Raw genomic sequence first — 14203 nt, 5'->3', positions numbered from 1 at the left:
TGGTATGTAGCAGTTTGCCTGCGTCAGGCGGTGTAGTGGTGGTGCTGTGTAGTAGTTTGCCTGCATCAGGCGGTGTAGTGGAGGTGGTATGTAGCAGTTTGCCTGCGTCAGGCAGTGTAGTGGAGGTGGTATGTAGCAGTTTGCCTGCGTCAGGCGGTGTAGTGGAGGTGGTATGTAGCAGTTTGCCTGCTTCAGGCAGTGTAGTGGAGGCGGTATGTAGCAGTTTGCCAGCGTCAGGCAGTGTAGTGGAGGTGCTGTGCAGCAGTTTGCCTGCGTCAGGCGGTGTAGTGGAGGTGCTATGTAGTAGTTTGCCTGCATCAGGTGGTGTAGTGGAGGTGGTATGTAGCAGTTTACATGCATCAGGCGGTGTAGTGGAGGTGCTGTGTAGATGTTCGCCTGCGTCAGGCGGTGTAGTGGAGGTGCTGTGTAGACGTTCGCCTGCGTCAGGCGGTGTAGTGGAGGTGCTGTGTAGCAGTTTGCCTGCTTCAGGCGGTGTATTGGAGGTGCTGTGTAGCAGTTTGCCTGCTTCAGGCGGTGTATTGGAGGTGGTATGTAGCAGTTTGCCTGCATCAGGCGGTGTAGTGGAGGTGCTGTGTAGACGTTTGCCTGTGTCAGGCGGTGTAGTGGAGGTGGTATGTAGCAGTTTGCTGGCGTCAGGCGGTGTAGTGGAGGTGGTATGTAGCAGTTTACCTGCACCAGGTGGTGTAGTGGAGGTGCTGTGTAGCAGTTCGCCTGCGTCAGGCGGTGTAGTGGAGGTGCTGTGTAGCAGTTTGCTTGCGTCAGGTGGTGTAGTGGAGGTGGTATGTAGCAGTTTACATGCGTCAGGCGGTGTAGTGGAGGTGGTATGTAGCAGATTTCTTGCGTCAGGCGGTGTAGTGGAGGTGGTATGTAGCAGTTTACCTGCACCAGGCGGTGTAGTGGAGGTGCTGTGTAGACGTTTGCCTGTGTCAGGCGGTGTAGTAGAGGTGGTATGTAGCAGTTTGCTGGCGTCAGGCGGTGTAGTGGAGGTGCTGTGTAGCAGTTTGCTTGCGTCAGGTGGTGTAGTGGAGGTGCTGTGTAGCAGTTTGCCTGCGTCAGGCGGTGTAGTGGAGGTGGTATGTAGCAGTTTGCTGGCGTCAGGCGGTGTAGTGGAGGTGCTGTGTAGCAGTTTGCTGGCGTCAGGCGGTGTAGTGGAGGTGCTGTGTAGCAGTTTGCCTGCGTCAGGCGGTGTAGTGGAGGTGCTGTGTAGCAGTTTGCTTGCGTCAGGTGGTGTAGTGGAGGTGCTGTGTAGCAGTTTGCTTGCGTCAGGTGGTGTATTGGAGGTGGTATGTAGCAGTTTACATGCGTCAGGCGGTGTAGTGGAGGTGGTATGTAGCAGTTTTCTTGCGTCAGGCGGTGTAGTGGAGGTGGTATGTAGCAGTTTACCTGCACCAGGCGGTGTAGTGGAGGTGCTGTGTAGCAGTTTTCCTGCGTCAGGCGGTGTAGTGGAGGTGCTGTGTAGCAGTTTGCCTGCGTCAGGCGGTGTAGTGGAGGTGCTGTGTAGTAGTTTGTCTGCGTCAGGCGGTGTAGTGAAGGTGCACTATCCCCTCCGCCTAATGGTATGTGTGCCCTTCATGTTCGGCTTAGTCTGGGGTCCGTGGTGTGTGCTGATAGGGCTGAGGAGTTAATCGGCCCGGCAGAGGGTCTCAGACACAGCTGTGAGTGGGAGTGAGTCTGTGTACACTGACAGGAGACCTGAGTTGTGAAATGTGAGGCTCAGAGAAGCGATGTATATGATGAGAGGCACAATTACATCTCGCAGCCTCTGTGCCGTTACCTCACATTATCACCATGGAGACTGCGCAGCCTGATGTAACCGTCCTAGTGGTAATCGCTGGGATAGAGTTACTGCGCTAACAGTCCGACCTCAGGATAACAATCCACTGTTCTGTGTGTGTTCTCGCACTGGAGGAGATCCAGATCTCCCGTTCTGTGTACTCGCACTGGAGGGGATCCAGATCTCCCGTTCTGTGTACTCGCACTGGAGGGGATCCAGATCTCCCGTTCTGTGTACTCGCACTGGAGGGGATCCAGATCTCCCGTTGTGTGCACTCGCTCTGGAGGGGATCCAGATCTCCCGTTCTGTGTACTCGCACTGGAGGGGATCCAGATCTCCCGTTCTGTGTTCTCGCACTGGAGGAGATCCAGATCTCCCGTTCTGTGTACTCGCACTGGAGGGGATCCAGATCTCCCGTTCTGTGTACTCGCACTGGAGGGGATCCAGATCTTCCGTTCTGTGTACTCGCACTGGAGGAGATCCAGATCTCCCGTTCTGTGTACTCGCACTGGAGGGGATCCAGATCTCCCGTTCTGTGTACTCGCACTGGAGGGGATCCCAGATCTCCCGTTCTGTGTACTCGCACTGGAGGGGATCCAGATCTCCCGTTCTGTGTACTCGCACTGGAGGGGATCCAGATCTCCCGTTGTGTGCACTCGCTCTGGAGGGGATCCAGATCTCCCGTTCTGTGTACTCGCACTGGAGGGGATCCAGATCTCCCGTTCTGTGTTCTCGCACTGGAGGAGATCCAGATCTCCCGTTCTGTGTACTCGCACTGGAGGGGATCCAGATCTCCCGTTCTGTGTACTCGCACTGGAGGGGATCCAGATCTTCCGTTCTGTGTACTCGCACTGGAGGGGATCCAGATCTCCAGTTCTGTGTACTCGCACTGGAGGGGATCCAGATCTCCCGTTCTGTGTACTCGCACTGGAGGGGATCCAGATCTCCCGTTCTGTGTACTCGCACTGGAGGGGATCCAGATCTCCAGTTCTGTGTACTCGCACTGGAGGGGATCCAGATCTCCCGTTGTGTGCACTCGCTCTGGAGGGGATCCAGATCTCCCGTTCTGTGTACTCGCACTGGAGGGGATCCAGATCTCCCGTTCTGTGTTTCTACTGGCTCTGGAGGGGATCCAGATCTCCCGTTCTGTGTACTCGCACTGGAGGGGATCCAGATCTCCAGTTCTGTGTACTCGCACTGGAGGGGATCCAGATCTCCCGTTGTGTGCACTCGCTCTGGAGGGGATCCAGATCTCCCGTTCTGTGTTTCTACTGGCTCTGGAGGGGATCCAGATCTCCTGTTCTGTGTACTCATGCTGGAGGGGATCCAGATCTCCGGTTCTGTGTACTCGCACTGGAGGGGATCCAGATCTCCCATTCTGTGTTTCTACTGGCGCTGGAGGGGATCCAGATCTCCCGTTCTGTGTACTCACACTGGAGGGGAGATCTCCAGTTCTGTGTACTCGCACTGGAGGGGATCCAGATCTCCCGTTGTGTGCACTCGCTCTGGAGGGGATCCAGATCTCCCGTTCTGTGTACTCGCACTGGAGGGGATCCAGATCTCCCGTTCTGTGTTTCTACTGGCTCTGGAGGGGATCCAGATCTCCTGTTCTGTGTACTCATGCTGGAGGGGATCCAGATCTCCGGTTCTGTGTACTCGCACTGGAGGGGATCCAGATCTCCCGTTCTGTGTTTCTACTGGCGCTGGAGGGGATCCAGATCTCCCGTTCTGTGTACTCACACTGGAGGGGAGGTCTCCAGTTCTGTGTACTCGCACTGGAGGGGATCCAGATCTCCCGTTGTGTGCACTCGCTCTGGAGGGGATCCAGATCTCCCGTTCTGTGTTCTCGCACTGGAGGAGATCCAGATCTCCCGTTCTGTGTACTCGCACTGGTGGGGATCCAGATCTCCCGTTCTGTGTACTCGCACTGGAGGGGATCCAGATCTCCCGTTCTGTGTACTCGCACTGGAGGGGATCCAGATCTCCCGTTGTGTGCACTCGCTCTGGAGGGGATCCAGATCTCCCATTCTGTGTACTCGCACTGGAGGGGATCCAGATCTCCCGTTCTGTCTTCTCGCAGTGGAGGAGATCCAGATCTCCCGTTCTATGTACTCGCACTGGAGGGGATCCAGATCTCCCGTTCTGTGTACTCGCACTGGAGGGGATCCAGATCTTCCGTTCTGTGTACTCGCACTGGAGGAGATCCAGATCTCCCGTTCTGTGTACTCGCACTGGAGGGGATCCAGATCTCCAGTTCTGTGTACTCGCACTGGAGGGGATCCAGATCTCCCGTTCTGTGTACTCGCACTGGAGGGGATCCAGATCTCCCGTTCTGTGTACTCGCACTGGAGGGGATCCAGATCTCCAGTTCTGTGTACTCGCACTGGAGGGGATCCAGATCTCCCGTTCTGTGTACTCGCACTGGAGGGGATCCAGATCTCCCGTTCTGTGTTTCTACTGGCTCTGGAGGGGATCCAGATCTCCTGTTCTGTGTACTCATGCTGGAGGGGATCCAGATCTCCGGTTCTGTGTACTCGCACTGGAGGGATCCAGATCTCCCGTTCTGTGTACTCACACTGGAGGGGAGATCTCCAGTTCTGTGTACTCGCACTGGAGGGGATCCAGATCTCCCGTTGTGTGCACTCGCTCTGGAGGGGATCCAGATCTCCCGTTCTGTGTACTCGCACTGGAGGGGATCCAGATCTCCCGTTCTGTGTTTCTACTGGCTCTGGAGGGGATCCAGATCTCCTGTTCTGTGTACTCACGCTGGAGGGGATCCAGATCTCCCGTTCTGTGTACTCGCACTGGAGGGGATCCAGATCTCCCTTTCTGTGTACTCACACTGGAGTGGATCCATAGTTACATAGTTACATAGTAGGTAAGGCTGAAAAAAGACTTGCGTCCATCTAGTTCAACCTGGTATAGATATCCATTGCTGATTTGGTTGGTTCTGGTATTTTACAGACAAATTATATTTCTTATTTGTACCCATGGATGTTTTTCTCCAGTAAATGTTTGTCCAACTTTGCCTTGAACGCATTTAATGAGCCAGCCGTTACCACCTCTCTGGGAAGAGATCTCCCATTCTGTGTACTCGCACTGGAGGGGATCCAGATCTCCCGTTCTGTGTTTCTACTGGCGCTGGAGGGGATCCAGATCTCCCGTTCTGTGTACTCACACTGGAGGGGAGATCTCCAGTTCTGTGTACTCGCACTGGAGGGGATCCAGATCTCCCGTTGTGTGCACTCGTGCTGGAGGGGATCCAGATCTCCCGTTCTGTGTACTCGCACTGGAGGGGATCCAGATCTCCCGTTCTGTGTTTCTACTGGCTCTGGAGGGGATCCAGATCTCCTGTTCTGTGTACTCACGCTGGAGGGGATCCAGATCTCCCGTTCTGTGTACTCGCACTGGAGGGGATCCAGATCTCCCTTTCTGTGTACTCACACTGGAGTGGATCCAGATCTCCCATTCTGTGTACTCGCACTGGAGGGGATCCAGATCTCCCGTTATGTGTACTCGCACTGGAGGGGATCCAGATCTCCCGTTCTGTGTACTCGCACTGGAGGGGATCCAGATCTCCAGTTCTGTGTACTCGCACTGGAGGGGATCCAGATCTCCCGTTGTGTGCACTCGCTCTGGAGGGGATTCAGATCTCCCGTTCTGTGTACTCACACTGGAGGGGATCCAGATCTCCCATTCTGTGTACTCGCACTGGAGGGGATCCAGATCTCCCGCTCTGTGTGCACTCGCTCTGGAGGGGATTCAGATCTCCCGTTCTGTGTACTCGCACTGGAGGGGATCCAGATCTCCCGTTCTGTGTACTCGCACTGGAGGGGATCCAGATCTCCCGTTGTGTGCACTCGCTCTGGAGGGGATCCAGATCTCCCGCTCTGTGTACTCGCTCTGGAGGTGATCCAGATCTCCCGTTCTGTGTACTCGCACTGGAGGCGATCCAGATCTCCCGTTCTGTGTTTCTTCTGGCTCTGGAGGGGATCCAGATCTCCTGTTCTGTGTACTCGCACTGGAGGGGATCCAGATCTCCTGTTCTGTGTACTCACGCTGGAGGTGATCCAGATCTCCCGTTGTATGCACTCGCTCTGGAGGGGATCCAGATCTCCCGCTCTGTGTACTCGCTCTGGAGGTGATCCAGATCTCCCGTTCTGTGTACTCGCACTGGAAGGGATCCAGATCTCCTGTTCTGTGTACTCGCACTGGAGGGGATCCAGATCTCCTGTTCTGTGTACTCACGCTGGAGGTGATCCAGATCTCCCGTTGTGTGCACTCGCTCTGGAGGTGATCCAGATCTCCCGTTCTGTGTACTCACTCTGGTGGGGATCCAGGTCTCTGGTACTGAGTACTGGCAATGGAGCTGATCCAGATCTCCCGTTCTGTGTACTCGCTCTGGAGGTTATCCAGATCTCCCGTTCTGTGTACTCACTCTGGTGGGGATCCAGGTCTCTGGTACTGAGTACTGGCAATGGAGCTGATCCAGATCTCCCGTTCTGTGTACTCGCTCTGGTGGGGATCCAGGTCTCTGGTACTGAGTACTGGCAATGGAGCTGATCCAGATCTCCCGTTCTGTGTACTCGCTCTGGTGGGGATCCAGGTCTCCTGTTCTGTGTTTCTACTTGCTCTGGAGGGGATCCAGATCTCCCGTTTTGTGTTTCTACTCACTCTGGAGGGGATCGATATCTCCCATTCTGTGTACTTTCTCTGGAGGTGATCCAGATCTACCGTTCCGTGTACTCGCTCTGGTGGGATCCATATATCCCATTCTGTGTACTCATTCTGGAGGGGGTGCAGATCTTCCGTTCTGTGTACTGATCTGGAGGTGATCCAGATCTCCCGTTGTGTGCACTCACTCTGGAGGGGATCCAGATCTCCCGTTCTGTATACTCGTTCTAGAGGGGGTGCAGATTTCCCTTTCTGTGACTCGCTCTAGAGGGGTTCCAGATCTCTTGTTCTGTGTACTGTTTCTAGAGGTGATCTACGTCTTTAGTTCTGAGTACTCGCTCTGGACGGGATCTAGAACTCCCATTCTGTGTACTTGCTCTGGAGGTGATCCAGATTTCCCGTTTTGTGTTTCTACTCACACTGGAGGGGTTCCAGATTTCCCGTTCTGTGTTTGTTTGACACCGTAACCTGTGTCCTGTTTCTGATTTGTCCACACATCACTCTTCCCGGACCAGTATACCAAGCTCCTGCCCTGCTCTCATTAGTCTGCATCCCCATCCTGTGATCAGTTTCCGAGAGCGTCCTCCTTAGGGCTTCTGCTGGACAGGGGGCTGGATCATTCGGCAGCAGTGACCCATTTTATCCGGTTATAGAACCGTTCTCGAAGTGTCTGAGAGCCAGAACACCGCTAGATATTAGTCACTTCCATGCAGTAATCATTACATAAATCCTCTCCTATAATATATAGTATAAAGGTATCCGTGTCTGCTGGCCTCTAATGGGCAGAGGCCGATGCTGAGTGTGTTCTGGACACTAGGGAGGTATAGAGCCAGTGCAGCAGGGTGGAGGCCGATGCTGAGTGTGTGCTGGACACTAGGGAGGTATAGAGCCAGTGCAGCGGGGTGGAGGCCGATGCTGAGTGTGTGCTGGACACTAGGGAGGTATAGAGCTGGTGCAGCAGTGTGGAGGCCAATGCTGAGTGTGTGCTGGACACTTGGGAGATATAGAGCCAGTGCAGCAGTGTGGAGGCCGATGCTGAGTGTGTGCTGGACACTTGGGAGATATAGAGCCAGTGCAGCAGGGTGGAGGCCGATGCTGAGTGTGTGCTGGACACTTGGGAGATATAGAGCCAGTGCAGCAGGGTGGAGGCCGATGCTGAGTGTGTGCTGGACACTAGGGAGGTATAGAGCCAGTGCAGCAGTGTGGAGGCCGATGCTGAGTGTGTGCTGGACACTTGGGAGATATAGAGCCAGTGCAGCAGGGTGGAGGCCGATGCTGAGTGTGTTCTGGACACTAGGGAGGTATAGAGCCAGTGCAGCAGGGTGGAGGCCGATGCTGAGTGTGTGCTGGACACTAGGGAGGTATAGAGCCAGTGCAGCGGGGTGGAGGCCGATGCTGAGTGTGTGCTGGACACTAGGGAGGTATAGAGCTGGTGCAGCAGTGTGGAGGCCAATGCTGAGTGTGTGCTGGACACTTGGGAGATATAGAGCCAGTGCAGCAGTGTGGAGGCCGATGCTGAGTGTGTGCTGGACACTTGGGAGATATAGAGCCAGTGCAGCAGGGTGGAGGCCGATGCTGAGTGTGTGCTGGACACTTGGGAGATATAGAGCCAGTGCAGCAGGGTGGAGGCCGATGCTGAGTGTGTGCTGGACACTAGGGAGGTATAGAGCCAGTGCAGCAGTGTGGAGGCCGATGCTGAGTGTGTGCTGGACACTTGGGAGATATAGAGCCAGTGCAGCAGGGTGGAGGCCGATGCTGAGTGTGTTCTGGACACTAGGGAGGTATAGAGCCAGTGCAGCAGGGTGGAGGCCGATGCTGAGTGTGTGCTGGACACTAGGGAGGTATAGAGCCAGTGCAGCGGGGTGGAGGCCGATGCTGAGTGTGTGCTGGACACTAGGGAGGTATAGAGCTGGTGCAGCAGTGTGGAGGCCAATGCTGAGTGTGTGCTGGACACTTGGGAGATATAGAGCCAGTGCAGCAGTGTGGAGGCCGATGCTGAGTGTGTGCTGGACACTTGGGAGATATAGAGCCAGTGCAGCAGGGTGGAGGCCGATGCTGAGTGTGTGCTGGACACTTGGGAGATATAGAGCCAGTGCAGCAGGGTGGAGGCCGATGCTGAGTGTGTGCTGGATACTAGGGAGGTATAGAGCCAGTGCAGCAGTGTGGAGGCCGATGCTGAGTGTGTGCTGGACACTAGTGCGGTATAGAGCCAGTGCAGCGGGGTGGAGGCCGATGCTGAGTGTGTGCTGGACACTTGGGAAATATAGAGCCAGTGCAGCAGGGTGGAGGCCGATGCTGAGTGTGTGCTGGACACTAGGGAGGTATAGAGCCAGTGCAGCAGTGTGGAGGCCGATGCTGAGTGTGTGCTGGACACTTGGGAGATATAGAGCCAGTGCAGCAGGGTGGAGGCCGATGCTGAGTATGTGCTGGATACTAGGGAGGTATATAGCCAGTGCAGCAGGGTGGAGGCCGATGCTGAGTGTGTGCTGGACACTAGGGAGGTATAGAGCCAGTGCAGCAGTGTGGAGGCCGATGCTGAGTGTGTGCTGGACACCTGGGAGATATAGAGCCAGTGCAGCATGGTGGAGGCCAATGCAGAGTGTGTGCTGGACACTAGGGAGATATAGAGCCAGTGCAGCAGGGTGGAGGCCGATGCTGAGTGTGTGCTGGACACTAGGGAGGTATAGAGCCAGTGCAGCAGGGTGGAGGCCGATGCTGAGTGTGTGCTGGACACTAGGGAGGTATAGAGCCAGTGCAGCAGGGTGGAGGCCGATGCTGAGTGTGTGCTGGACACTAGGGAGGTATAGAGCCAGTGCAGCAGGGTGGAGGCTGATGCTGAGTGTGTGCTGGATACTAGGGAGGTATAGAGCCAGTGCAGCATGGTGGAGGCCAATGCAGAGTGTGTGCTGGACACTAGTGCGGTATAGAGCCAGTGCAGCGGGGTGGAGGCCGATGCTGAGTGTGTGCTGGACACTAGGGAGGTATAGAGCTGGTGCAGCAGTGTGTGGGCCAATGCTGAGTGTGTGCTGGACTCTAGCGAGGTATAGAGCTGGTGCAGCAGAGCGATGGCCTATGCTGAGTGTGTGCTGGACACTAGGGAGGTATACAGCTGGTGCAGCAGGGTGGAGGCCGATGCTGAGTGTGTGCTGGACACTAGGGAGGTATAGAGCTGGTGCACAGTGTGGAGGCCGATGCTGAGTGTGTGCTGGACACTAGGGAGGTATAGAGCCGGTGCAGCAGGGTGAAGGCCCATGCTGAGTGTGTGCTGGACACTAGGGAGGTATAGAGCCAGTGCAGCAGTGTGGAGGCTGATGCTGAGTGTGTGCTGGACACTAGGGAGGTAGAGAGGAGGACGCTACAGTAGTTGGGGTAGGTGCTGCTGAGTGTGTGCTGGACACTAGGGAGGAGGACGTTACAGTAGCTGATGATGATGAGGGCGTGGGGCAGAGTCTCAGGGTCCCCATAGACTTATGCGACATCTCGGAGGGAGAAGACACATAAGATCTTCCTTGAACCCCCCGGGATATATTGGATCTGATAACATCCACAGCTGCCGGAGGCTGTCCGATCCCACAGGTCCGATCTCCGATTCTGATCCATTGCACACGTGACATCGGATCGGCATCAAACTTATTGCGTGAGCCCTACCTCTGACACTCCTTCCCTCTGTACTTCCTGTAATATTCCAGCAATGACATAGATGTTCCAGGTCTGCCCCCATCAGGATTACCTACAACCATCCTTTACAGAACCCCCCCATTCCTCTTCCCCTCCCCGAGTGCCTCAGCTGGTTCTCCCTCGCTGCCCCATCCAGCTCTCGCTCACTGCGCCCTACCTCTGACACTTCTTCCCTCTGTACTTCCTATGATATTCCAGCAATGACATAGATGTTCCAGGTCTGCCCCCATCAGGATTACCGACAACCATCCTTTACAGAACCCCCCATTCCTCTTTCCCTCCCCGAGCTCCTCAGCTGGTTCTCCCTCGCTGCCCCATCCAGCTCTCGCTCACTGCGCCCTACCTCTGACACTCCTTCCCTCTGTGTTTCCTGTGATATTCCAGCAATGACATAGATGTTCCAGGTCTGCCCCCATCAGAATTACCGACAACCATCCTTTACAGAACCCCCCATTCCTCCTCCCCTCCCCGAGCTCCTCAGCTGGTTCTCTCTCGCTGCCCCATCCAGCTCTCGCTCACTGCGCCCTAACTCTGACACTCCTTCCCTCTGTACTTCCTGTGATATTCCAGCAATGACATAGATGTTCCAGGTCTGCCCCCATCAGGATTACATACAACCATCCTTGCATCGAACCCCCCCATTCCTCTTCCCCTCCCCAAGCTCCTCAGCTGGTTCTCACATCTCCCTCGCTGCCCCATCCAGCTCTCGCTCACTGCGCCCTACCTCTAACACTCCTTCCCTCTGTACTTCCGGTGATATTCCAGCAATGACATCTATGTTCCAGGTCTGCCCCCATCAGGATTACCTACAACCATACTTGCATAGAACCCCCCATTCCTCTTCCCCTCCCCGAGCTCCTCAGCTGGTTCTCTTATCTCCCTCGCTGCCCCATCCAGCTCTCGCTCACTGCGCCCTACCTCTGACACTCCTTCCCTCTGTACTTCCTGTGATATTCCAGCAATGACATAGATGTTCCAGGTCTGCCCCCACCAGGATTACCTACAACCATCCTTGCACAGAACCCCCCATTCCTCTTCCCCTCCCCGAGCTCCTCAGCTGGTTCTCTCATCTCCCTCGCTGCCCCATCCAGCTCTCGCTCACTGCGCCCTACCTCTGACACTCCTTCCCTCTGTACTTCCTATGATATTCCAGTAATGACATAGATGTTCCAGGTTTGCCCCCATCAGGATTACCTACTACCATCCTTGCACAGAACCTCCCCATTCCTCTTCCCCTCCCCGAGCTCCTCAGCTGGTTCTCCCTCGCTGCCCCTTCCAGCTCTCGCTCACTGCGCTCTACCTCTGACACTCCTTCCCTCTGTACTTCCTGTGATATTCCAGCAATGACATCTATGTTCCAGGTCTGCCCCCACCAGGATTACCTACAACCATCCTTGCACAGAACCCCCCATTTCTATTCCCCTACCGTAGCTCCTCAGCTGGTTCTCCCTCGCTGCCCCATCCAGCTCTCGCTCACTGCGCCCTACCTCTGACACTCCTTCCCTCTGTACTTCCTGTGATATTCCAGCAATGACATAGATGTTCCAGGTCTGCCCCCATCAGGATTACCTAATTCCATCCTTCACAGATCCCCCCCCCCCCATTCCTCTTCCCCTCCCCGAGCTCCTCAGCTGGTTCTCTTATCTCCCTCGCTGCCCCGTCCAGCTCTCGCTCACTGCACCCTACCTCTGACACTCCTTCCCTCGGTACTTCCTGTGATATTCCAGCAATGACATAGATGTTCCAGGTCTGCCCCCATCAGGATTACCTAAAACCATCCTTCACAGAACCCCCATTCCTCTTCCCCTCCCCGAGCTACTCAGCTGGTTCTCTCGTCTCCCTTGCTGCCCTATCCAACTGTTGCTCACTGCGCCCTACCTCTGACACTCCCTCCCTCTGTACTTCCGGTGATATTCCAGCAATGACATAGATGTTCCAGGTCTGCCCCCATCAGGATTACCTACAACCATCCTTTACAGAACCCCCCCATTCCTCTTCCCCCTCCCCGAGCTCCTCAGCTGGTTCTCCCTCGCTGCTCCATCCAGCTCTCGCTCACTGCGCCCTACCTCTGACACTCCTTCCCTCTGTACTTCCGGTGATATTCCAGCAATGACATAGATGTTCCAGGTCTGCCCCCAGCAGGATTACCTACAACCATCCTTGCATCGAACCCCCCCATTCCTCTTCCCCTCCCCGAGCTCCTCAGCTGGTTCTCCCTCGCTGCCCCATCCAGCTCTCGCTCACTGCGCCCTACCTCTGACACTCCTTCCCTCTGTACTTCCGGTGATATTCCAGCAATGACATAGATGTTCCAGGTCTGCCCCCATCAGGATTACCTACAACCATCCTTTACAGAAACCCCCCCATTCCTCTTCCCCTCCCCGAGCTCCTCAGCTGGTTCTCCCTCGTTGCCCCATCCAGCTCTCGCTCACTGCGCCCTACCTCTGACACTCCCTCCCTCTGCAGGTACACGAGGTATGTTCTCCTGACTGACCTCCCAATGTCGAGCTCCACAGTCACAGGTCAACCACTATTGGCTGAAAGTGACTAGGTCGACACTTAAGAATGGTTGACATACCTTAGGTTGACAATGACAGAATGCCGACACACGCTTAATGTCGACATGGACATAGTTGACATGTTATTTTTGTTTAGACTGACTTGGTTCATACGTTACCATCCCAGTGGTTGCGATGATATAATAGTGTGCCGAGCGCAGCGAGCCGTGCGAGGGGACGCGTCACACTTATGCTGTCGACATATGTTGACATAGACAAAAAATGTTAAACCATTGTGTCGACCTTTTGAATTTCAGCCATGTCGACTATTGGTATAACGACTATTCTTAGGTGTCCACCTAGACACTGTGGACCCATTATCTCAGAACCTATTTGCTGTAAGGGAATATAAATCTCTGTACGGACCTGTGTGGTTCTGTATAATCTGTATATCAGGTTTATGTAGAGGGACGGTGTAATGGTTAGCATTACTGCCTCACAGCGCCAAGATCATGGGTTCTATTCCCACCATGGCCCTATATGTGTGGAGTCTGTATGTTCTCCCAGAGCTTGCCTCCGAGTGCTTCAGTGTCCATAGAGTGTAAGCTCACTGGGGCAGGGACTGATGTGTATAGCCAGATACTTTCTGCTCTGCGGAATAGGTGTGCGCTATATAAATAACTGGTAATAGCATGTACTTACCTCCATCTAGGCCACCTGTGCCCTCCGGGAGGTGCTGTGCCAGCCCGAGGCTGCCCCCGCTGTACAAGAGCTTTATCCTCAGCTCTTTGTGGTCCTGCTCCTGCGAGTCAGCTGTATGGTGGGGGTCCAGCTGCCGAAGGACCTCTGCACAGCCAAGGACAAGAAGTGCTCCAGTCCATCGGCCGCGTCCAGGAGCCTGGACCCCTGCAGGTAAGGCGGATGTGTGCTCAGATGTCTCTATAATCTGCACTATATGTATATGATATGTATAATACGCTGCCTGCTGTCCCTATAATGTGTACTATATATGTATATGATATGTATAATATATATATATATATATATATATATGTATACTATGCTGACCCTATAATGTGCACTATATATGTATATGATATGTATAATACGCTGCCTGCTGTCCCTATAATGTGCACTATATATGTATATGATATGTATAATATATATATATATATATATATATATGTGTATACTATGCTGACCCTATAATGTGCACTATATATGTATATGATATGTATAATACGCTGCCTGCTGTCCCTATAATGTGCACTATATATGTATATGATATGTATAATGATAGGTATGTCAGTATGACAAGGGCAGAACAATAACTACATCCCTAAACAGACCTTAGGGAACCTTACAGGGGACACCACCTGGGAATGGGGAATGGGAATAGTACCAGGATTACTCCTGGGAACTATCTGATGCGGACTAGTACCGGGATTACTCCTGGGAACTATCTGATGTGGACAAGTACCGGGATTACTCCTGGGAACTATCTGATGCGGACTAGTACTGGGATTACTCTGGGAACTATCTGATGCGGACTAGTACT

The 14203-nt window shown here is 54.3% G+C and overlaps 1 protein-coding gene across 7 annotated transcripts in view; it reads left to right on the top strand.

Moving 5' to 3' along the window:
• MROH1 (maestro heat like repeat family member 1) overlaps positions 1-14203 on the top strand; it is a 405085-nt gene that overhangs the window by 254028 nt on the left and 136854 nt on the right. For all 7 annotated transcript variants that reach the window (XR_014444044.1, XR_014444045.1, XM_083145076.1 and 4 more), the window contains one exon: positions 13358-13557. Coding sequence is in view for 5 of the 7 variants with exons in the window: in XM_083145076.1 (XP_083001202.1) it covers positions 13358-13557 (200 nt within the window). In the remaining 2 variants the exon portion in view is untranslated. The remainder of the gene's footprint in view (positions 1-13357; positions 13558-14203) is intronic.

The sequence above is a fragment of the Crinia signifera genome, chromosome 5, assembly GCF_055691185.1.
Source record: "Crinia signifera chromosome 5, ASM5569118v1, whole genome shotgun sequence".
NCBI classification, from domain to species: domain Eukaryota; kingdom Metazoa; phylum Chordata; class Amphibia; order Anura; family Myobatrachidae; genus Crinia; species Crinia signifera.
This window is presented reverse-complemented; position numbering and strand designations above follow the sequence as displayed.